Consider the following 25555-nt stretch of genomic DNA (forward strand, 5'->3'; position numbering starts at 1 on the left):
GTTTCCAGAACTGAAAGGAGCCTCGAGGTGAGCGGACTCGCGCGCGGTTTCTCTCTGGGCGCGCGGTTTCTCCCTTTCCTGGAAGCCTCAGGGGGTCCACCTCGCTCTGCGCTTCCGCAGCTCGACCTCGACTCCCCCAACCCAAATCTCAGCATTGAAGGGTCTGGCTCACTTACCAGCAGCAAAATTCCCTGGTTTGCTCGTAGGACAGCGCCCAGATCCTCTAAACAAATGGTAACCACGGCAACAGCCAATCCCAAGAAAGATGGAGCAGCTTTCCATTACAGGTGCCCCAAAAGGACAAATAACCTCGATCCTAAGTTGGAAGGAGCGCTGCACTTCAGTAGCAGGAAGAGGAGTTTAATTTCTCTTTCCAGGTACATTTTAATGTTTAAATAATTTTGGGAAAATAATTAATGAAAAAAATGACAATTTTCTATAATTATTCGAGTAAAGGTAATCTGACTTTTCAGTTGTTTCTGAACTGTCTATATTCATAATTATAACTAGTGAATGTTGAGTTGCCTGTGTATAAATTGTTCATTCTACAGAATCTTAATCCTGAATAGTGATTTGTGGCACCTGGCCTTATGAAGGAGAAGTCAATAAATTGTTTGCTTTCCATGACAACAGCCGTTTGTTGTTGATGATGATGTTTTGTTTTGTTTGTTTTGTTTGGGGGTAGGGGTTAAAATCAATCAAAGCCCATCAAACACTTGTATTGGACAGGTGTGTTGAGGGAGAAATTTGAAAAGTTATTTTCCAGAATTCTTTTACTGTAAAGATATTTACAGAAACCCACTAGTTAATTATAAAATCTGAAGCTCTAAGGATATGCCATACATTTAATTTTATCTTAAAAATACATCATTTTCTTTTGTGGAGCAAATTAGAATAGTTTATAAAATTTGAAATTGTATTTTAATTAATTTCTGATTTTACTTTTTTAAAGTTTGTAAACAAGATATTAAATTCCAAGAGGAAGTGGCTAAACATACTTGTAAAGTATATCTGACATATAATACGTTGAAAGCAAACATTTCCTTGAGCCTCTGAAAGAAAATAAATTATACTTCCTGGTAACGATAAACTTTGAGTTCCACCAACATAACTCTAATAAAATAGAGGGAGACATTAGTAAACAATTTTATATTCAAAACACACATTAGTACCTCTTTGAAGAAGAATAATAATTTTAAAAATACCTGGCTTCGGATCTTATTAAATTTAAGGTGTTTTCATTATCAAAATCAATGCCCAAGGGGCTGGGGTTGTGGCTCAGTGGTAGAGTGCTTGCCTAGCATGCATGAGGCACTGGATTCAATCCTCAGTGCCACATAAATGTAAAATAAAGATATTGAGTCCACCTAAAACTTAAAAAAAATCAATGCCCAAATGCCATTTTTTAATTTCTTAGTTTACTTTTATTGCTGATTTAAAGACTACTCAAAATTTTCATTCATAATACTTAGGCTGTCATATCATATTGAGGTTCACATGTAAAAATCTTGACATTGATTTTGTAATTATCAAATAATTCAGATTTTTTTCTAAAAATTACCAAATTCTCCAATAATCATTCTAAAGATTAATTTAAACAATTTGCTTTAGGAATCAACTGATTTTGAAAAATGTTTAAGTTAACCTTGTCAAACAAATTGATAATATAGAAAGTTCTTCTGAAGATAAATTAATCCACTGTAAGGAATATTTATAATCTCATGTTTTTCTTATTTCTACTTTGGAAGAAAACTAAGTTCTATAACTTAGTCATAATTAAAATATTTCTAGTCAAAAAGAAACAAAACTTCAGTTACCTAAGAGTGACAGACTATAAGCAAATTTAACTTGAAAAACTGTCGCTTTTCAACTGTGTAGTGTTTGGTAGAAGTACATTACCATCTTCCTAAAAATTATAGTCTTAAATTACCCAAGACCTATTACCCTGAGCAAAGTTTTTCTTTTTCTTTTTTCTTTTTTTGAATAAGTAATTTTATATTATTTCAGTTTTGAAACTCATTCCCAGATCTGGTTGATGTTCAGCCTGCAGGTCTAACACATATTTCCTTTAGATTTCACATGATAAAATTTATTGAGAGAATGAAAGCTTGAGGAAAACCTGTTTGTTCCTGTTATCTGATAAGAATGATCTTTTTTGAAAATGTTAACTGAATGGTGGACCCATCTTAGTTTAATAGCATTTTTCAACAGCTCTTTTTTCTTGATATTGCAATGATATGATTTAAATATCCCAGAATATCACTGTACTGCTCAAAATAGCTACAAAGTTAGTATTTCTCTTGATTTGTTTTCTTGAGACAGGGTGGTTACTTAGTAATAATACTTCTAACATGTATAACATAATATTGGATTCTTAAGTGTCCACTTCTCTTGTTCCACTGAAAGACAATCCCAGCTCTTCAGAGTGGGTCCTTCACTGGTCTTCATTGTGCTCCCTCCTTGCAGCTGACATGACTTGCTACTTCACAGGAAATGGGAGTCCATCACTTTCCTATGTTATCCATCCCATTTTCCACCCTCATGTACAACTCCCTTCTCTAATCTTAGTTTGGCTATAGGATATGGTACAATAAGATTCATTTAATCATTCATTGGACAAAGTACTTTGCAAACAATCTCATTTAATTTTCACAACATCCCTGTGAGGTGATTACTGTTTTAATCTGCTTTTGAAGATGATGAAACTGGGACTTGGAAAGGTTATCAAAGACAGTAGTTTATACTTTTTGGTTTGCATCTCATCTGTGCCACTTATTAACTGGACAACCTTAGACAAGTTTATTTTCCTGTGTCTCTTTCATCATTGGCAAAACAAGGGATAATAGCATAATTATGCCTAGTTTGTAAAATTGTGATAAGAGAAATCAATAAAAATGACACATTGTAGGATATGAAATAATTTAGGTTCTACAGACTTGAATCCAATTTCCATCTTTGATACTTTCTACCAGCCCAACACTGTCATTTCTACTTCCTACTAAACATCTCATATCCTGGTATTGTTTTACAACCCCATAGCAGTTTTCAGTTCAAACAATTTTATCTCTTATGAAATAGTTCATTGGCTTTGTAAATTATCCCCCTGTGTTGGGTTTCTTTTCTAATTTGGCTTCCCATTGGTGCCATAATTATGGTTTTAGTTGCCTTCAAAAATAAGAAAAAGCAAACTTGCAAAACATGAATACTTTGTCACAGTGTTTACTTATTCTTCTTCTCTAGCCTTATCTTTCATCCTTGCCACTCTGATCCATGCCCCTTATACCTCACTGTAAAACTGCGAAGCATAGTGTTTTGTATAATACTTCCTACCTCTACCCTGTTTTTGACTGACTAGAACTTTATTGATCATCTTTCAAAGATCATCTCTTATTGGTCTTCTCTATGAAACTTTTTTGTTCCCTTTATTCTCTCTCCCCTATGCCAACACATAATTCAGATTTGTTCACAGTTTTAATATTTAATTCCTTGAAGAGCTCTAACTTATTCACTTCTATGACCCCAACTCTGGGTACTTAAAAGGGGATAGAAACAATGATAAACAAGTAAAGCCATTTAACAAGTGAAAAGGAACATTTATGAATACATAAGTTATCCTAAGTTGTCTATCCCACAGGTATTTATAATGTTAAAAAGTGTCTTTGCCAATGGAACTTTAATTAACTAGTGAGGGACTGAGCAAAAGAAATACCACAACCAAACTTTACTTGATTAAGTTTAGAACAAACGCTTTATAGCAAAAGCAAATGTAGATCTTCTGCACTACAAATATTTGAATAAGAACTGCATAGACTTGTGTATCTTTATTTCCATTGTTTCCAGTATGCAGAACTTACTTATGACCATCTCTTACCATCCTGTAAACATCACCATGGACTTTCTTGGCTCATTGCTTAGGTGCCCAGTTTGTTATGCTCTGACTCTTTGACCTGAACTGCTATTTTGTGATAGTCTTGAACATCCTCCTTACCAAGGTGGCTGACTGAGAGTACTGCGTTCTCATCCTTTTTTCACTTCTATATCATATTACAGCATTCTAGAAATTTCCTCCTTTATTGACTTCCATGAGATCATGCTTTATGTTTTTAGTTTGTGAAAGTATGATATTAAAAATTTCAAATTCTTAATTGTACTATTCTTTATCACCAATTCTGTGACCATTTCTAAATTCCTTATTTTGGCTCTGTGGTTGACTCCTGAGCCTACATATCTTATCTACCCACATATTTGCATTTCATTTCCTGTACTTATAAGGTTATAACCAGGCAGATCTGCTCTATCACTTCAGACTCAACTGTTAAATATCAAGTTCATGAAGTTTCTTCTAAACTATTTATTTTCCTGTTTCCAATGATTATTATTACTCCTTTATTTCCCCTTCCTACAGGAATTCACTGATAATATTTGCTTATTTTCCACAGTGAAGCTTACAAAAACTGAATTCAATTTCTCTTTTTATCCTCGATCTTTTATAATTGCCCTTTCCTAAATGGTGGTTTTGTTTTGTTTGTTTGATTGGTTGGTTGGTTCATTTGGTTTGGGTTTTTTCTGTCTTCATTCACTTTGATTCACTTTTTCCCTTTATCCCAGTGTTGGTCAGTTTTTCATTACTGTGGTCAGAATACCTGACCAGAATAACTTAGAAAAAGCAAAGTTTATTTCAGTTCACAGTTTGAGAGGATTCAATTTGTATTCACCCTGCTGGCTCCATTCCTTTGGGCCCAAGGTATCACGGAACATCATGGCAGGAGGGCAACAAAGAGAGAAAGAGAATGTGTGGAAGAAGGCACCAGGGATAATATATAAACCACAAAAGCATACCTCCAGTGACCAACTTCCTCCAGCCATACCTTACCTGTCTATAATCACCATCTCATAGTCCCTTCAAATTATTAATTCAGCAAATGGATTAATCCACAAATGAGGTCCAAGCCCTAAGCACTGACTAAAAGTCTTACCTCTGAACCCAACTACATGGGGGATCACACTTTCAAATCTTGAGCTTTTGTGGGGGCACATTCCAGATCCACATCATAACATGCAGGTTCATGGTTGTACCAGCAGCACTTTGTGCATAGTGATTTGACCAAGTCTGTGCAAAGGGAAAATGAGAAGGGTGGGCTTCAACTTTTTTCTCAGTTGCTTTTCTCAATGCTTCCTTAATTTATGCGCACTATTTTTCTTTCTGCTGATATAAAAGATGATACCCTAAAGCAAATTGGGGAACCACATCAATAGGTTGGTTCAGGTACCCAAAAATTTCTAAGACAAAGAAGAAAATTATTCCTCCACCTTGGACTGAGAATAAACTTCAGTGTATTTCTATATTATAGTGTTTTGGTAATGTATTTCTGCTTGACCCTACATAACAGGCTGGTTATTACCACATCAAAACTCAAGTCCATCCCTTTAACATTTCACAGCAGGGTTACTGCAAGGTTTTCTGGTTTACTAGTTGTCTTTTGCTTTCTCATTTGCAGATGGGCAAAGGCCAGGCAAGTTCTTGTTCATACTGGGGGAGACGATCACAATTCTCCCACATACTGCAGTGAATAGAATTGAAGCCAGAAATAAAGATCTGCAGCATCCTGGGAGATGCAAAATAAAAATCAGGCAGTCTTTCCAAGTGTGTGTCCTGTCAAAACATGCCAGGCATTGAAGAAATCCAAGAATAAGACTTTAGATCAGAAATTGAAGAAACCAAATGACAGCGGCCAAGTTCAAAGCAGAGGTTGAAGACAAAGTCTGGTGGTACTTTTCGAGTTTTTAGGACGCATTTGGCTTCAGGACAAAGTAGGGAAGAAAGTAGGTAGAATCTTACATGGGCATTATTATTTTTCCACATTCCAGTACATCCTGCCACTTGCCATAGAGATTGGTTCCTTCCTAATCAGGTACAAATAGTTTAAAATTAGCATATTAAATCTACTCCCATCATGTCAGCTTAGGTACTGCATATATTAAAACATTGTCAACTATAATATTTTTTAATTATGGTGCTAGTGAGCATGGAAACAATGAAGGAAAAGAGAAAAGCCAGAAACATACCCAGATTTTAAAACCTCCATGTCTAATAAACAAATCATCAAAATTCAGTGGGGTGAGTGTTGCTTTTCCACAAAGAATTTAGGAAAATTGACTATCTGAAAACTAATTATTTAATGTAAACAACCGTAAGTAATTCTTTAAAACAAACTCACTGCTGTTTTGATTTAACAAATATGTTGAGTACTACTATCCGTTAGACTTGGGCATTATAACTGCATCATGACCTGTTTTTCAACTTAAATATCTCTAATTCTAGATGGGAAAAGAGGTGAATGATAAAACAGAGAGAGAGACAAACTGGAGTTAAAGAAAGACCTCTAAGCTGAGATTTCCATGAAGAGTTTACATTATTCTGGAAAAAAGAGGGCCAAGCAGATGTGAGGGAAAGCTTAGACTAAGGTTAAGAAAAGCTTCTAGCAAGGGGAGCAAGGTGTATGAAGATTAAAAGCAAAATAAAATATCTGAAAGTTGCAAGAAGGTCAGTAAAGCACTGTTGACATTCTTCACAGCCTCTGCTCCAAAGCCATGCAGATACAGAAAGATGGGTACAGTCTCAAGGGACCTTCAGTACATGCTTATATTGGAACACAGGAATGTTATACTGAAAACTGGTTTAAGAAGAAAAATATGCAAAGGTCATAAGTAGGCATTATAAAGTTTTATTGTGTTGAATGTTCATAGTAAACTTGTGGTTATCTTTTCAGATTCAACAATTTCCAGAGAAAAGCAGAATGTTAAAGAAAAACAAAGTATTAATTTTTAAGTACTTTCTTAATCTCATTAATTCAGCTTTTTTGGTAAGAATTTTCATATTTTTAATGAAGGAAATATAATGCGTTCTTCTAGACAATTACTGAAAATATTGACTTCTTACAGATTCTTGGACTTTTATTCGTGGGATTTGGTGCCTGCCTTTTATTAGATAGAAATACTTTTTTAACAGCGTTGGGTATGTATATTTTTCTTTTTCTCTTAATGAAATAAACAAGGCTGAGAGAAAACTTTTCAGTTTAAGTAAGTCCCATTTGTTGATTTTTGTTATCAACTTTTGTGCTATGGGTGTCCTATTAAGGAATTTGGAGCCTGACCCTACAATATGTAGGTTGGAGCCAACTTTTTCTTCTATCAGACGCAGAGTCTCTGATTTGATATCTAGCTCCTTGATCCACTTTGAGTTAACTTTTGTGCATGGCGAGAGGAGGGGATTCAGTTTCATTTTGTTGCATATGGATTTCCAGTTTTCCCAGCACCATTTGTTGAAGATGCTATCCTCCCTCCATTGCATGCTTTTAGCTCCTTTATCAAATATAAGATAGTTGTAGCTTTGTGGATTAGTCTCTGTGTCCTCTATTCTGTACCATTGGTCCACCCTCCTGTTTTGGTACCAGTACCATGCTGTTTTGTTACTATTGCTCTGTAATATAGTTTTAAGTCTGGTATCGCTATACCACCTGATTCTCACTTCCTGCTTAGAATTGCTTTTGCTATTCTGGGTCTTTTATTTTTCCAAATGAATTTCATGATTGCTTTATCCATTTCTACAAGAAATGCCGTTGGGATTTTGATTGGCATTGCATTAAACCTATAGAGAACTTTTGGTAATATCGCCATTTTGATGATGTTAGTTCTGCCTATCCATGAACAGGGTATATTTTCCATCTTCTAAGATCTTCTTCTACTTCTCTTTTTAGGGTTTTGTAGTTTTCATTATATAAATCTTTCACCTCTTTTGTTGGGTTGATTCCCAAGTAGTTTTCTCTCAGCAAGAGAAACAATAAAAGAGGTAAATAGGGAGCCTACATCATGGGAACAAATTTTTACTCCTCACACTTCAGATAGAGCCCTAATATCCAGAGTATACAAAGAACTCAAAAAATTAAAGAATAAGAAAACAAATAACCCAATCAACAAATGGGCCAAAGACCTGAACAGACACTTCTCAGAGGAGGACATACAGTCAATCAACAAGTACATGAAAAAATGCTCACCATCTCTAGCAGTCAGACAAATGCAAATCAAAACCACCCTAAGATACCATCTCACTCCAGTAAGATTGGCAGCCATTATGAAGTCAAACAACAACAAGTGCTGGCGAGGATGTGGGGAAAAGGGTACTCTTGTACATTGCTGGTGGGACTGCAAACTGGTGCGGCCAATCTGGAAAGCAGTATGGAGATTCCTGGGAAAGCTGGGAATGGAACCACCATTTGACCCAGCTATTGCCCTTCTTGGACTATTCCCTGAAGACCTTAAAAGAGCGTACTACAGGGATACTGCTACATCGATGTTCATAGCAGCACAATTCACAATTGCTAGACTGTGGAACCAACCCAGATGCCCTTCAATAGATGAATGGATAAAAAAAATGTGGCATTTATACACCGTGGAGTATTACGCAGTACTAAAAAATGGCAAAATCATAGAATTTACAGGGAAATGGATGGCACTAGAGCAGATTATGCTTAGTGAAGCTAGCCAATCCCTAAAAAACAAATACCAAATGTCTTCTTTGATATAATGAGAGCAACTAAGAACAGAGCAGGGAGGAAGAGCAGGAAGAAAAGATTAACATTAAACAGATACATGAGGTGGGATGGAAAGGGAGAGAAAAGGGAAATTGCATGGTAATGGAGGGAGACCCTCATTGTTATACAAAATTATATATAAGAGGTTGTGAGGGGAATGGGAAAATAAACAAGGAGAGAAATGAATTACAGTGGATGGCGTAGAGAGAGAAGATGGGAGGGGAGGGAGGGGGGATGGTAGAGGATAGGAAAGGTAGCAGAATACAACAGTTACTAATAGGGCATTATGTAAAAATGTGGATGTGTAACCGATGTGATTCTGCAATCTGTATTTGGGGTAAAATTGGGAGTTCATAACCAACTTGAATCTAATGTATGAAATATGATATGTCAAGAGCTTTATAATGTTTTGAACAACCAATAAAAAAAAAAGAAATAAACAAGGCATTTCACTTAAAACAATTATGATGATCTATTCAGCAGGTGGCAGTATTTCTCTAACATCCATTAAGTATGGCCCACCATTCCTTCTAAAGGTCTTGCCAGTTGACTTTAATAAGTGCCTTATTTAAAAAAAAAAAAGGGGGGGGTTTAAGTCCAGTATCATAAAGGAGGGACAATTTGAGGAGGTGGGGGAACCAGGAGCTCTTACTAGACAAGGGAGAGGAGGGAAAGGAAAACTGAGTTTTCTGCCAACTCTAGAATTTACAGAACTGTAGACTTGAAAAATCAACATAGTCGAATAATTTCTTTTAAAATTTAATTATGAACTATTTTCACCATCACACAAATAAAATATAATATTCTCCAAATTTGAAATCATGGATGAAATAGATGAGCCTCTTTCTTTATGAAAAAAAAAGTGAGATCTTTACATTGCCTTTATTTTTCCATTTTTGATTTGTAGTGGTCACTGTAAACTGGAGTATAGGAATAAATAGGCCGTGGGTTATTTTAATATAAACATCTTCTGTTCAAGGGAAGAAATACACATTTCAAGTATTCAGTAGGCATTTATGGCTATTGGCCATCTTGTTGGACTGCACAGATAAAGAACATATCCACTCTCACAGTACCCTCTGTTTAACAGCACTATTCATCGAAGAATGAAAGGCCAAACATTCAGTGTAGAGTTGACTTATTTCTTAGTAGATATCAAATAAGAAAAAAATGTAGGGAAGGAAATGCTAAATAGAAAATTTTAATATATTATAAAGTCCTACAAAATGGAATAATCTAGCTAGCCTTAAACTGTATTAAATGCCTGATATCATTATTCTCTTAAGCTTATATACTTTGCTTATGGACAAGGCTAGTGATGTCTGAATACATTAGCGCCTTTCCCAGAGTCATGGGGCTGTGAAGATCTTAACAACAAACTTCCATCCTTTCCATCCACACAATAATTATAATAATAGCTTCCACTTAATTAGGGTTCAGTGTGTGCCAAGCAATGGACTAAGGACCCACACAATACCTAATTTAATAATGTAGCAATTAAGGTGGAGCAAAAGATTTTTTTTTTCTTTTTCTTCATTGTGGAGTTGACAGATAATTCTTGTTAATCTTGGTGTATTGGGTTGTGAAAAGCTCCAGAAAAGGTAAAAATAAGTAAGGAACTTGTTCTTTTAAGTTCTATTTTTAAAATTGTGTACTCAGATCAGTTAGTGAAATGTTGATTAAGGTTTTAGGATCTGGAATTAAATACATCCAAATTAAGACCCCAAATATTGAGTCTTCCTTTATTACATATCTGCCATTTTCACTTGATTTTCCTCTTTTTAAAACACCTTTGTGCTTACCTTCCCTTCATGGTAAGCCCATTCAACGTAAGGTCCCATTTATCTCCTGACACTGTAATAACTTCCTAGAGTCTTTTGCTCTTATCATTTCTCTCAGCTATCTTCCAAATATCACTAACATAATTCACTCAAATGCAAATTTGACCATGTAGTACCCCTCTTGAAAGCTCTTCTCTGGATCCTCATTGCCATTATTTATTCATGTGCCAAAAATTAAGCATCTTCTATATGTCAGACACTGCCCCATATGTGGAAGATACTATCATGAACAAAAAAGATCCAGTTCCTGTCCCCGTTGAACTTCATTCAAGTGAGAAAAATTGGAAAACAGCACACAAAGTGCCCATAATTTCAGCAATGCTTCTACCACTCCAGCCTGGATATTTTCAATTATTATTTAAAGACTATGCTCAGGTATTACTTTTTCTGGTAATCTTAAACCAAACCCTTTAACCTCCTTTGCTCATTGGATGGTGTGTCCCTGGTGTCCAGTACAATGCTGGTGAGTGTTTAGTAACTGGTTCTTGAGTAGAGAATCTTGATTCATGGCATCTGTACATTCCCATAGTTTAAATACTCCCCGACCCCAATGTGAATTCAGTTGGCTTGTAAATTTCCTGAAAACTTAACAATTGACTTTTATGAGCCAGCACAAACTGTTCCAGGATACCCCTGCCTCCATTGTTCTTCCAGAAAAATGTAAAACATATGTAACTCATGTATTTGTCTTCTACAAAAAACAAATATTTGTTGTGCATTTACTGTTCTACAATCTGTGATGTACCACCACAATTCAACAGTTAGTCTGTTAGCCAGATAAATATACAGTTACTGACACTGAATATTCACAGTTTAGTTAAGGAAAGAACATATTATAAATGAATTCAGGGTATATACAAGAATAAGGGACAATCAACCTACAAATATGAGTACCAAAAATTATTTTAATGAATGTATGCATGAATGAGTAAGCACATGAATGTTTGAATATGCATTAGAAATGGAAGAGGTCAACCTAGAAACAATTGTCTTCTATCATAGAATAAAATGAAAATAAAGGTAACAAGATTTTTTGTGATTGAAGGAATTCTCTATTATTTCAGGAAAAGAAAAGAAGTTGTTGCTAAGAGTAAATAAGAGATGCTGGAATGAGATCAAATGAGAAAAAAATCCTAGTGATTTAGTAATAGGAAAACATTGAACTGCCTTTATTATTAAATAGAAAGTAAATAAAATATCACTTCATAATAAGTCATTTTGTGCTTTCCACAGATGAAAACAAACAATTCATTATATATATTTCTCAAATCTTGATTGGAATGGGATCTGCTGTTGTTCTTCTTTGTCTGTTGGGTTATTTGTCAATTCACATCAAAATTGTATGGCTCCTAATTCTGGTATGTATTTTACTTCAATAGCCCAATTTCATGTTGTATATATTGAGTATCCAAGTTACTCATATGAGCAATTGTGATTTATGTTGCTATAGTATTTCAGTAGAGCATGACCTTGGGGGTAATCTGAATGATATTCCATGCCCAAGAAACTTCCAGGTAGATTGTTTTTTTTCCCATGGTTCAGGTACCTCCATAGTTGCACTCTTAAATATTTAATTTTCAATATACAGTCAACACTAACCCATTTCCTGGATGAAGTACAGTTAACCAAACTTAGGAATCTGAAGACTAAAATCATAATAAAGTATATAAGAGTCAATATAAGAGTCAATGAGCAAAGTAAAGAAGGAGTAGGAGGGGGAAGAGTAGTACCAATAAAAAGGAAAGGAGGTGCAGATGGAGGAGGGAGAGGAAGAGGAGGAGGGGAAACATGTCCTCTAGTCATTATATTTTTGCCTGTCAGTGTGCCATATGGAAAACTACCTTATAATTTAAATCCTACTTTATTATTTAAGGAAGAGAAATTAACTGCTGAGAGGGACAGACTCAGGGCAGTTGTCTAGCCTCTTATATCTCTCTCTCTTAGCACCTAACATGGAAAGATGAAGGATCATCAGTAGTGTACACCTGAACATGAGCCATTCACCGCACATGTGGCAGGTGTGGATGACAGTTCACTTAGATGAAATAAACCTTTTAAACTTTTCTTTGAATCAAATTTGAATTTATAACCACTCTCCTATCAAGCAGATAAAGGATTCAGTTGCAGCCCTTCTTTCCATTTCCAGGAAGAATGCAGAGGTACCTTGCTTTTGTGTACCACTGAGGTCTGGTTGGTCACTCTGGACACTAGTTACCAGTCTGCACTGGTTACCACAAAAGCAAAAGTCTCATAGTGCCTTCAGATGTACTCCTTCTGCTGTTGGAATAGCCTGGGATGATAGCAACAGGGGGCTATTCATCCAGCATATTTCAGTGCAGGCATACCAGTGAAACCCTTTTGTGAAGGATTAGCAAATAGACATTAAGTTCTTTCCCAGCGGGATCCCTCCCCTATGAGAGTCACACCTCCTCAATGACACGGCAATTAATGGAATCACACCTGACAGAAGGACCAGTTACTACTTATATTTAGTAATTGCAACTTAGAGTTTTTAAGACTTTTACCTTGGTCATGAACATTTTAGTCAAAGCTGGAAATTACAGTGTCATTTCCCTATAGTATCTTGCCAGGAAGATGCCAAGAAGCTGTGTGCCTATTGTTCTGGGAACCACAATTTCCAGGATCTGTTTCAGAATCTTCTTAATCTAAAAAGTGACTCCTTTCTCTTCTTATTCTCCTCCAAAGCCCAGTCTTCTTCTCAAATCTTATCTTCCTCTCTTTCCAGGATATTTAGCCTAATTTTCTGATTGACCTTCAGATTTGGAATAGGGAAACCAGGACAGAAATGACTTGAAAGAAAAATCTTGATTTCTTTTTTCCTTTCCACAAATTACCAGTTAAGCAAGAGAAGCACACAGCCTGCTACTAGTATAATGTTGGGGATTAGGGATGATAAATGAAGGAGGAAAGTAGAGCGAGAAAAACATAAATGCCCCGTGTGATTTATGTATGAAGAGCATCCAAATGATAAAAGTTTCAGAGATACCCTCATAAAGATGCATGTGAATATAAGATCTGAGAGGTTAAGCCCTAGAGCAAAGATACTACTGTCCCTTCCAGACACTCCATGGAAGGCTACTGCTACTTTTTATCATCATGACCCATGCTAATTCTTCTCTGAATAGACCAATATTTTTCTGATGAACACATTCCTTTGAACCATTTTAATGTGCACAGTCAACTGATAAATTGTATAGGCCTAAAGGCTATTCCACAACTTAAAGGGATTTTGTTTATACCTGCTCTAATTCAAGACACTAATATAATATAATCTAGTAATCTGCTCTAATCTATTCTAGTCATTTCTTAATTATTATGTACACTTTTTATTGCCTCTACCAATCTCTTTTTATCTTTAATGATTATCAAGTGAGATAGTATATGTAGAATTGTAAATTTAAACTTCTCAATACATGTCAAGAAATAGTTTTATCTCTGAAATTCTGTCTCAGAAAATAAAAAAAAAAATATGTATGCCAAATAGAAAATAAGGACTTGGCTACCATTACTGACCCAATTATAGATTGTATGGGTGGGCTAGAGGAACTTGTCTTTAACTTTGACTAAGTAGTTGTAAATGACAAAAAAATGTAGGTGCATATGAGGTAGTACTGAGTTTTAGGAATCCAGATCCATATCCCTTCTTCCCATCCTCCTCCAGTCAACCTTGGCTACCATTACTGACCCAATTATAGTAATGTAGATTACACACACACACACACACACACAAACAGTACATTTAGACTTGTACTTAATTGGCTAGTTCAAAGTATCAAATGTTTAAACTATGTGAAATTAATAATATGAACAGTAAATAATTATTACTTATATTCTACCTTTTAAATATTTAGACTGCTGAATTGTAAATTATTATAAACTCTAGGTTATATGTACCAATACATTCAACTCTGGTGATAAAGACTGAAGTAGCTATAGGTTTTAAGAAAGAAAACAGCCTAATTCATGTGAAAATAATTTTATTGGAAGCTTTAATTTTTCAAAGAACTAGTTCAAGAACACATGCATAATTAAGTTTATTATTGAAGCTACTATTGGTGTACTTTTTACTTCATACATGGCAGAATAGTTTGCAAATTAGATTACAAATTTGGCAGAATGATCTGATAAGTGGAGTGCCATATATTTGAATTCCCCTTTGGAACAACTTTATTTCTGAATTAAGAGGATATAATCAACAACTCCATTAGACCAAGTAGCCTTTTTGGGTTCTCATGGAATATGATCACTTCTTTCTAGAATATTCTTATCCAGACATTAATTGATTTTTATTGAGATCTTATTTCAATAATTATGCCAATATATATGAAGGCAGTAAAATTTAGGGATACCTATGTATATTTTAGGCTGTATATTTCATATGCTGTGTATTTTTTCATTATTATAGCATCGAAAATATAAATTAAAAACTAAACATCATCTCTGTTTTTCTTGTGTTTTAGTATGCAGTAGTGTTGTCATTGGCCTTTGGTGTCCAAGTTGTATTTTCAGCACTCATCTTCACAAAGAAAGAGGAGGTATAGAAAATGAACCCTTATCAATATTCTTTCATTTGAAATATAAAGAAAATTGGGTACCTTCCATTAGTGAGATCTTTGAGCCTAAATTAAAAGCCAAGAAAAGAAAACTTCTTTGGAGGCAAAATATTTAGTAGAAGGACTCAAATTCTATATAGGAAGCGGGAGGGGTCAGGTTGTATGGGTGGGCTAGAGGAACTTGTCTTTAACTTTGCCTAAGTAGTTGTAAATGACAAAAAAATGCATATGAGGTAGTACTGAGTTTTAGGAATCCAGATCTATATCCCTTCTTCCCATCCCCCTCTAGTCAACCTTGGAGCTACCATTACTGACCCAATTATAGTAATGTAGATTACACACACACACACACACACATACACACACAGAGTACATTTAGACTTGTACTTATTTGAAATGCAGTGATTTTTTTTAAACAAGATGAATTGAAAATTTATATATCTTGCATAGATAAGATCCTAAGTGATATAATTGAGTTAATTATAATGAGATTTGTATTTATCAAATTAAGTTTAAAATTCATAGAATAAATTATCCATAAAAACTTTCTGATAAGAAAATGTATTACTGCCCATAATTACTTTTAATAATTTAAGAAATTTTAGTGTTCCAGTGCAGCTCAGATGTGTTCTTGAAGCTTGCTAGATTATCCTGTAATCTGTATCCTGTAATAAAAAAAAGAGCAGTTATAAGGATCTGAGTATGATTACAGATCAACAACCTACTCACTTTGTAATTATTAACTAACAAGTTAATAAAGCAGGTACTCAAAAGTTCCCTTTCTTTCGCTTCCTTAGTCTTGAAGGAGTCCCTAATTAATTCTTGTGGTTTTCAGGATCTCCCCAGGGTAACTGCCACAGCCCAACAAAACTGTTCCTGTTTCTGTATAACACTATTGTCTGTCATCTTGGAGTCACATTACCCAAAGCCTACTATTAATGGCCTGGCATTTATAGCTTAAATTTCTTATTTCTCATCCCAAAAGTAATGTATGTGTATACAGTGTATGTACATGTGTACCTATGTGCATGTGTTTATGGCGGGGGGGTATGTATCAGCCATATAAGTTGGTGTTTAGAAAGTTGTTTTGGTGGCAAGACACCAGATTCCACCCAGCACAACAGCCTCAAATTTTGGAACCTGGTCATATAACCTCAACATAACATATAAGGATTCTGATTACATAAACATAATTTTTCAGAATCATACTTACTTCAATATTATTCACATACTCACCTCTACATATAATAAAAAGAATAACTACTAATTACTATTATGCCAAAGACTATTATAAGTACTCCAGGGACATTATATTAAACTTCCTCCCAACAACAACTAGATATGCACTGTTACTCCCACTTTATAGAAGAGGACACTGAGAGATTGAGATGAAAAATAATCATTAATGTATTTCATGACCAAATAATAGGACCTGGACTGGAGCACTTATTAACTAACCCCAGAGCTAGCAACATTGTTGATATCAACTTGACATTTGTATTGAAACAGGATTAAAGTCTTATGAACTTCTGAGTTTTTATGCTATTTATAGTACCAACTCAGCATTGAAGATGTAGTAGAACTTTATCAGATGCTTATTAAATTGAGTATGTATAAGGTATTTTATTTACATAATAGTCACATCACTAATATATGAAATTATCATGTACTAACTAGTCATTCATATACATTATGAATCTTCCAAATAATGTTTTAGAGTCTAAATTAATCAATATATCCCTTTCCCCTCATCTGCAGCAACATAAAATGGAAATAAAACTATTCTAAATAAAATCTTAACATGGGGAATAAAATAGAATTAAAATCCCCACTTTATATTATTATAATTTCTCTGCCTTAAAGCATAGGTATATAAGTAACTTAATAAAGTTTAACTTGTATACATTTTAAAATTATTGTAATATTACCACAAGTTATTTACTTTTCATTTTTCAAAGACAGTTAATACAATAAAAAAATCATTAGACTAGTACTGAAATGAACAATATTAAAAGTGTCAATTCCTTTTAAAAATGTTTCCTGCCTTTTGATATAATTGAAGGCCAAATTAGAAGTTGGCTATGAAAATCATAATTTTTAAAATGCTTATATATGTTACTATTATCTAGATTAAAAAAAACGATTTTATCCTATTCAGATCTGATCATTTTTTGTGTTGGTATTATAGTGGAGAAAAAGTAAATATCTTTTCCTCACCCATTGCAAGTTCATGGCTGAGACCCCTGTAATAAAAGACAATCTAATAAGAGAAAAGCATAACAAATTTACTGAACCAATGCTTATGGGACATGAGAATCTTCTGAAATAAAGAGCCAAAAACACAGGGAAAACTATATATTTTTTAACAGTCATGCAGAAGTGTGATTAGAGGACAAAAGGGTATTATCTAATGGTAATAACTGTGGGAAACTTAATAAGGCCTCTTTGTTTAGAGTCATCTTGGACTCTGGGTATACACCAGGACCCCCTTGGAATGAGAGTCTTATGACTTTCTCTCAGTCGAACTAGGTCAGAAAAATTTTTTGTGACCTGCTTGAGGAGAAGAAGTGGGAGAAGGTCAGAGAGTGACCTTTCTGCTTTTGCAGTTCTCTCGATTTCTTTAACTTAAAATATTCAGTATGCCAGTGTGCCATACTTTGGAGTATTATGTTCTGAGCCCTTAAAGTATTGTAATGGAACATATTTAAAATAGAAAAATCATAATTCTTATAAACACATTTAGTAAGTACATCAATGATTTTATTTAACATCTCCATTAATAATGGAAGCAATAAAATATAAAAATCAACTCAAAGGAGATATGTTTATTGGCCACCACTTAACAGATGCAAAACAGGCTTGGAGAGGGGAAAATTTACTTGTATTTTCTCCCTCCAAAAATCTTTTTTGTTTACCTGACCAATAATAATTTGTACAACTATAGTTTTCTACAACTTACAGAGTTGTACAGATTAAATTATAAGCCATGAATGGACAGACAGCCATCAAATTAATGAACCCTAAAGTTTGCTTGGAGAAGCCTAGTTTCCATTGAAAAGACCTTCAGTGATCATTTTTAGGTCTTTTCTAAGTCTTCCACAATTATTCCTGAAAAAAAAATGTATAAGAAGAAATGTGGAACCCCTTGACATTCTGGAGATTAGCACATTCATTCCTCCTAATAATGAAGTAAGTTTAATATATTCTTCCTATAGATCATGAAGTGAAATATCAAATGCTTTGACAATAAAATTTCTAAAAGGAGTTTTATGGAAAAAAATCACTGAAAAAAAGGTCCTCTTATTTCTGACATTGAAGACTGTTTTGAGGGGAACCATTAGGAGAAGTTTATCTGTGAAATTTTTGCTTTTTAATGCGATTTTCAACAGGTTCAACAACTATGGCATGACAAAATGGATTTAGTCATTTCTGAGTATGGATCTAAAGATAAGCCTGAAGACATACCCAAGTGGACTATTCTGAATGCCTTACAGAAAACAGTAAGAGGAAATTAGTACAAAACTAATAGTTGGGTATCAAAGGTGATCACTGAAGTTGGGAGAGAGAATAGGTGGGAGCAAGGTGTGGGTAGAGGAGGAAGAGCTTGTTGAATTTCATCCAAGCAAGAGAGTAAAGTGGCATTATCCTCAGCATCTTGAGTTTATCCTTCTTTTGTAACTGTTTTGTTCTTCATTGATATTTAAAATGCATTCAAACCTGTTTTCACCAGGAAAAGTGTATACATAGAGGATATGGAAAGTTTTCACTTGGGGATATAATGAGCAACTATAATGAACAAAACAGGATAGGGATGTGGCTCAGTGATTAAGCACCCCCTGGATTCAATCGTTGGTACCAAAAAGAAAAGAAAAAGAAAAAAAAAATAGCAAACATTTACATAGTGCCTTATCTTTTAATAAAAGCTTTGCATATATTATTTCATTTAATCCCCCCAACCCAATGAAGTAGGAAATATTATCCTGATTTTATACACGAAGGACAGAAAAAATTGGGAACTACCAGAATTACACAGCTAAGATATGGCAGAGTCAAGATTAAAACCAAAGACTCTAGCACTGGTTTTTGTATTCTTTACTGTTACACTCTTTGCCTCACATAAAACAGTTATTACTTTTAGTACATTTAATATCAAGTGCATTTTAACTCAATTGAAGTTAAAAATGCTTTTACTCATTTTTCTCTGATGTATAAGATCTGCACCTGTGCTGATTTTTCAGGTTGCAGTAAAACTTATAAGTAGAAAATCCATTCTGTGTTAAGACATCACTGTTAATAAGGAGATTTCAGTTTGTAGTTCCTAGCGACAGATAAAAGTGAGATATATATGTGTTTAGTTTGATTAATATTTAGTAACCCAACTTTGAAGCATTAATTTAAATCATGAAACTTTTCCTAACTTGTGCAAAGATTAGGAAACACATTTAGAAAACAATAACATACTCAGCTTTTTTGTTATTTCCTGTGTGACAAATATTTAAGTGGATTCTTTCCAATCCATCCAATTCAACCAGGATTCCAGAATTGATACTGGAAATGAGACATTTCTTAGAAGTTTGAGCATTTCTATGACTATTTTTTATTATCCTATTTTTATTCTTTGTGGAAATTTTTCACACAGTATCAAATTGAAAGTCAATATCTCACATTAATCCTAAAAAAGTAAAAAATATTCTCTCTTTTTAAATAGTCCAAACAAGTGTGACAGCAGATTTTGAATTAACATAGAGAGAAGTTCTACAGTTAGGAGCAAGATATGGCTCAAGTAATTTCCTGCAGTATAGTACATTGTGAAATGTCATTTGTGTATTTATCCAGAAAGTCTTCAATCTGGGACTCCTATAATATAAAACGGACATATAATGTTATCTACCCAATGCCTGCTTATATGTGTCTTTAGCTCTGGCTGACAAGAACAGTAGCAACACCAAACAAATTAATCAACAAAAATATACTTATTTAAGAAAGAAAAAATAAATAAATAAACTTATTTAATTCATTACATTGCAGTGGGGAGATAGATTACCTTCAAAAACACTTTAATATGCATGGAAATCATATAATTAAATGCATTCTGAATACTTTATGCTAAAATTGATAGAGCCTTTTTCCTAGTTACAGTGTTGTGGTCAACACAATTACACAGATTGGATAAAGAATAAGAATAAAGAAACTTCAGACCAGGTTCCGTGTTCTTGCACAAATTCTACATTAAGAAAATGGTTTTGTGATGAGCCACTGAATGCAACTTACCTGGAGGTAAAAATAAGTCAAAGTTTGTCCAAGGGTGGAAAGTGTGTTTGTTGTTTGTCTTGGAAGTTCATTTAGAATTCTGAGCAAATTCTCATATAAATACCATGTTATTCGTGGTGGCTACATTCTTAAATCACATTATGAAACTGAACTTGTAATTAGGTTAATTGTAGTATTGTTTCAGGCATATAATAAATAAATAAACTGTGATTTAAGCACTCCTTTAATTTAGGATACTAGCAACCTTTCTCCTAAACAAGGCTGCAAAAGCCCTGCAGAAAGAGAAGGTACTTTTGTGAAAGTCCTGGTGGATAGAATTGGTAAGGGATCAACAATACCAGAATTAAAAACATATGGTAGTTAAAAGGAGAGAACCCCCTCTTGATCACAAAAATGATATAATCAGGACAGTGTTGCAGAAACAAAGTAAAAGCTCATCTGGAAGAACTGGTATTAATGACATGGAATATTGATAAACCTGGGATTCCCTTCCCAAGAAACACTAATATTTTGTATAGTTTATACATTGACTTTATACTTGTAACTTTAGTATGTATATTTTCAATTACATAATTGATTCATACATAAATCAAGAATTACATTTTTTAATAACTTCTATATTTGAGAAATAGTTATTTTCAGTGGTGGTATGTACCCTGATGAATTACAATACTAGTCTGCAGAAAGCCAAACCCCTTTCTAAAACTTAATAAATTTCTGATTTTGATTTTGTGTCAATATATTAGCAACTTTAAAGTCAGCAAGTGAAGTGTCCTGCTAACAAAGAAGCTCCCTAGACATTGGTAAATTATTAATCTCTATATGCCTTTTCTTCTGCTTAACAGAATTATTAAAGCCATTTCCATCTCCAAGTTAATCTAAGTAGTTTGTTTTCCTTAGGGTTGTGGAGGTAAAATCAGCACATGGTTTGATGCTAATGCTTTAACCTTCATTGGAATTAATTTTGGACTTTTGACTTCAGAGGTGAGCTTTTGTTTATATGTTTATGAATAAAAATATTAAATATAGACTATGCATAATAGACTGCAAAACAACTAGGTGGAAAAACAGGACAAAAATTAATAAAGTAGGAGCCAGGACCTTGTGACTCTTCATACCAAGAAGGATCCAACTGGAAGCAATACCTTAGTCACTAGGTAGATAGAACCTGTTTAATTAGTGATCATCCTGGATGAAGTTATTTCATTATTTTGAGATACACATCTGTCCATTTATTTTCTCTTTTCCTGTATAAAATATATTTATATGTATTTATATTGATATAAATATATGGAAATATATAAATATTAGAATATAATTTTATATAATATAAATATTTTAATATAATATAAAATTTAAATATATTATAAGTATCTATATTTTATTATTGGTAAGCAATATTGATAAAGGATATATAATATCTCTATAATTCAAAATAAAATACATATATTTTAAAGATATATAATATATATAGTGTACAGGCAGTAAGATAGAGAATAAATGGACAGGTGGATATGTCAAAATAATGAAATAACTTCATCCAGGATGATCACTTGTTAAACATATAAAATATATAGTAAGAGTACCTTGTAAGGAGTTCTTCAATTTGGCAAACTTCAGAAATCTAGGTAAATAATTGCCTTTACTGAGATTCACTGTTAATGTATTCACACATTCATTCATTCAGTAAATTTGTAGGAAAGTAGAGACCTAATATATGTTGTTCTATACTAGATGTTGGAAATTCAATAAGAAGAAAAATAAAGATATTCGAAGGCCTGCAGGGTGCCAGTGCAGAATGGGAATTCAAAAATACCATTCTCCAGCCTCACTTAGGATTGAAAAGAGGAAGTGCAAGCTATGAATTCAGATAAATTATGAGTGGATAGATTATTATAGTGAGGATTACTATAGTATTATTATAGTATTATTATGCTTATCATTGGAGCAACTTTGTAATGGATACTTTGCCATAGTAAAATACTGATTTTGAATCTGGTTTTATGTTTATCCACAAAACTACTGACCTAACATTACATCTCCTCAACTGGTAGCAGTTTTAATCAGAGAATGATAGTAAACCAAGAGTACCATTTAAAGAATGAGGGTTAATCTCATTCTTTTAAAATGTTTTTCTCTGTTGTGTTCAGACTGGTGTGTTTAAGACAAGATTGAAGAAGGAGATAGTATCTGTGCTTTATTTTATCTTGTATTTTATCTTGTATTTATACCATTTTTCATGATGGCATACTAAAATGAAGGAGTTTTGTCAGATAAATGACATAGAAAGATGATGAACAAAAACTAGAGCAGCAGTTCATCAAGGTATCTATTCCAATGACATTGTATGTGATTAACTCTGATAGGTTTTCTATTAGTCCCTATACGTGAATTTGGTGAGAACTAGGCTACTCCAGAAGACTCATTCTGCAGAGTTTTTATTCACTGCCATGTGTAGCTTACTCTGAAATTTGCTCACCAGATTCAAGCCCTTTTCTCTTTAAAAGAGGTATTTTGGTAATTATGTAGTATCAACTTTATAAATTACTACTCTTATAGATTAAATTCTGATTTCATTGTTTCATTTTCTCCCAGGTTTTGCAAGTCTCATTCATTGTTGCTTTCCTCAGACACAAGAATAGAGTTTATGCAGAAACGTGACCTCTGGATTTTAATTTGACTAGAAGAAACCAGTTAATTTTCAAAATAATCATGTCATATTATTTTACTCTATTATTGTTTGGATACGTATCCGTCAAAGGATTATAGACTATGTTAAAGACTTTGTTCACAATTGGTGGCTCTCTTGGGAGGAGATAGAACCTTTAAGAGGTGAAGCTACTAAGAGGTTTTCTGGACACTGAAGGCATGTCCTTGAAGTAGATATTCGAATCCCAGCCTCTTCATATGGCATTCTTTCATGTCTCAGACACAAAATGAACTTTACTACACCACGTGGTCCCCACCAAAGGCTAAAAAGTAATGGGGCTAATTGGTTATGGACTAAAATCTTTGAAACCATGAGCTGAAATGGAATTTTTCTTATATTTTCTCAGGTATTTGTCATGGTAACAAAAAGCTATATTATATGTAATATGGAATTATTGAACATGTATAATAAAAATTAATGAAATTTTAAAATTTTCCACAAAATGATATTTTTGATCAATTTATCAGAAAAAATGGATAAATTTTTCTATTTAGCACTTTATCTTATGTAATGAAGTTTCACCATATAATTTGCATTTTTTTATGTAGAAAATATACCTGTATGGAGTTTGGAAAAAGTATTTTTAACACGTAAGCATTTGCAAATCTTAAGAAAAAAACAGATTTATACAAGAATGTAAAGAAAGATTGAAAATCCTCATTAAATCCTTATTCTGAATTAATCGTTTATTGTCCTTTTCAGATAATGCTTACAACTAGATTATAAACTTAACATTAGAGATAACGTGGTAATAATATAATATTAAAATAACTGAATTTTAAAATTCAAACTAAAATTATTTTTAACTAATACATAGAAACATAAAAATTGTACATATTAATGCAAAGCTAATGATTGATAGCAATGGAAATAGTGAATTGTTAATTATAGCAAAAACAATATATTCTAAATGATCACTGAAATTTCATGTCTTTCGTTGCCTCCTCCTTTCTTCCCTTTCTTCCTAATTTTTTCAATGCATGTGTACATGGTTCTCTGAAGGATAAAAATAACCAGTTTGTCCTATTTTCCTAATAATATATGAGAAGAAAAATATGAGTTCCTTGAAAACCAAAAGTTCTTTACAGATATGACATATTACCATTGTTGTCTTTAAGGGTAAAAGGCTATCTTGACCTTGAAAAGATAGATTGACTGATGATCCAACTCCTATAGATGGCTCATTTTCATTTGCTAATTCAATTAAATCTTCTTTCATCCATCTATTCAAGATATTGCAGATTTTCAGATACTATAGCCTTCTAGAGATTAGCAGAAAATAAATAGAATAATCATTTGCTCTAGAGTAATCTCATTCAGATTTAAGGATGTTCAATGACATACTCTATTCTTTGGGGATTTTTTTTAGGATTTCAAGCTCATTTCAAATTCCTACTTTCTTTAAATTATGCCACGCACACACACACACAAAAAAACTTTACCCACCCTGTTATGTGTCATTGTATAGGCTCTCTTATTTTTCTTCTTTACTCCTTGTTTAAATGTTTGGAGTTCTCTATTAGATTGGAGAGAACAATGACATAATTCCAGTAAATCTATAAATAATTATCAAAAATGGTTGATTTTAATAAATTCTGGAAGAGCAGATAATAAAAGCTGGGAGAGCAGAAGCTATTCCTTGACAAATTTAATTATAGAAAATAAGCTTTCAATAGTATTGAGAGTATTTGGAACAAAATAAAAGGAAATATTTTCACATAGGAGCATTTAAATGTATAAATAAATATGTAATAGTTGTTGAAATATATTAAAACATTACTAATTGCATTCAAGTAGACATCCCAAGTGTCTGAGAAGATTTAGGGAACAAATCATGCAAAATTTCTGACTTCCTTAATATTTATTACAATTGTGTATTTTATTTCAGGAAAAATTGCAAAAGATACTAGATAGCAGAATATGTCTATAAGAATCTCTACAGATTTTTTTAAGAAAGTGCAAATGTGTTTAATACATTTACAAATGTATGTTTACATGAAACATTTAAATTATCGTATGTATTAAAATTAGGTAAAAAGATGTACACAAAACAAAAATCAGTCATTTTATGATGAATTTTCTAGAATATACACACATTAACATATCGGTACATCAAAATTCATGGCTTATATTCCAGTATGTCATTTACAATTTATTCATTTATATTGTTTTATTTCACTTAGGAGGAAATGCTATTTTTTTCTGTTTTGAAAGTTATAATTAATGTTGAAACCTTCAAGAACAAAACATATTAGGACATTTAAACAACAGAATTAGACTTTGCATATTAGAGTAGTCAGTTTTCATATTCTATTAAATATATCATTATTTATTGTGTCTAAATACTAGTAAGTGAAAAATGGCTAACATGGCATGGACCATGTATTAAACCAATCAGGACATATCAGAATTCTCCGTGTTAAAAAAAATACAAAATCTACAAAAGCTAGAATGATTCTACAAGAAAATTTGACATACATTATCAATAACCTCAAATGAAGTAAGAACAAATCAGTCACAAGATTGGGAAGATTATTTTCCAGTCTATTGAGTATAAGGACACAGAAA

At 33.2% G+C, this 25555-nt stretch overlaps 2 protein-coding genes across 8 annotated transcripts in view; one reads left to right on the plus strand and one right to left on the minus strand.

Annotated features, from left to right (window-relative positions):
- Lrriq1 (leucine rich repeats and IQ motif containing 1) overlaps nucleotides 1–283 on the minus strand; it is a 199146-nt gene extending 198863 nt beyond the window's left edge. For all 4 annotated transcript variants that reach the window (XM_046419370.1, XM_058571322.1, XM_046419372.1 and 1 more), the window contains exon 1: nucleotides 177–283. The gene's annotated coding sequence lies outside the window, so the exon portion shown is untranslated. The remainder of the gene's footprint in view (nucleotides 1–176) is intronic.
- Tspan19 (tetraspanin 19) lies at nucleotides 273–23916 on the plus strand. Of its 4 annotated transcripts, none has more exons than XM_046419376.2 (9): nucleotides 273–377; nucleotides 6771–6863; nucleotides 6943–7015; nucleotides 11666–11790; nucleotides 14914–14988; nucleotides 18396–18506; nucleotides 20146–20283; nucleotides 21178–21261; nucleotides 22873–23916. In XM_046419376.2, exons 2-9 carry the CDS (start codon nucleotides 6798–6800, stop codon nucleotides 22936–22938), a joined length of 738 nt encoding a protein of 245 aa, XP_046275332.1. In that variant the 5' UTR covers nucleotides 273–377; nucleotides 6771–6797; the 3' UTR covers nucleotides 22939–23916. The 4 variants fall into 4 exon arrangements, with proteins under 4 accessions (XP_046275332.1, XP_046275331.1, XP_058427307.1 ...); XM_046419375.2 differs by having other exon boundaries at nucleotides 20140–20283; nucleotides 22873–23909; XM_058571323.1 differs by lacking the exon at nucleotides 273–377 and adding an exon at nucleotides 1759–5823 and having other exon boundaries at nucleotides 20140–20283; nucleotides 22873–23909.
- Nucleotides 23917–25555: the final 1639 nt, after the last annotated feature.

The sequence above is a fragment of the Marmota monax genome, unplaced genomic scaffold (assembly GCF_021218885.2).
Source record: "Marmota monax isolate L192 unplaced genomic scaffold, Marmota_monax_Labrador192_F-V1.1 WCK01_AAM20220418_F8-fsc00036, whole genome shotgun sequence".
NCBI classification, from domain to species: Eukaryota; Metazoa; Chordata; class Mammalia; order Rodentia; family Sciuridae; genus Marmota; species Marmota monax.

Excerpts from the sequence above, each read along its gene's own strand:
- Tspan19 (XM_046419375.2), top strand. The coding sequence starts at position 6,798 with ATGTTAAAGAAAAACAAAGTATTAATTTTTAAGTACTTTCTTAATCTC. Across the intron at positions 6,864-6,942 it reads TCATTAATTCAGCTTTTTTG|ATTCTTGGACTTTTATTCGT; the intron begins GTAAGAATTTTC and ends GACTTCTTACAG. Across the intron at positions 14,989-18,395 it reads TCTTCACAAAGAAAGAGGAG|GTTCAACAACTATGGCATGA; the intron begins GTATAGAAAATG and ends GATTTTCAACAG.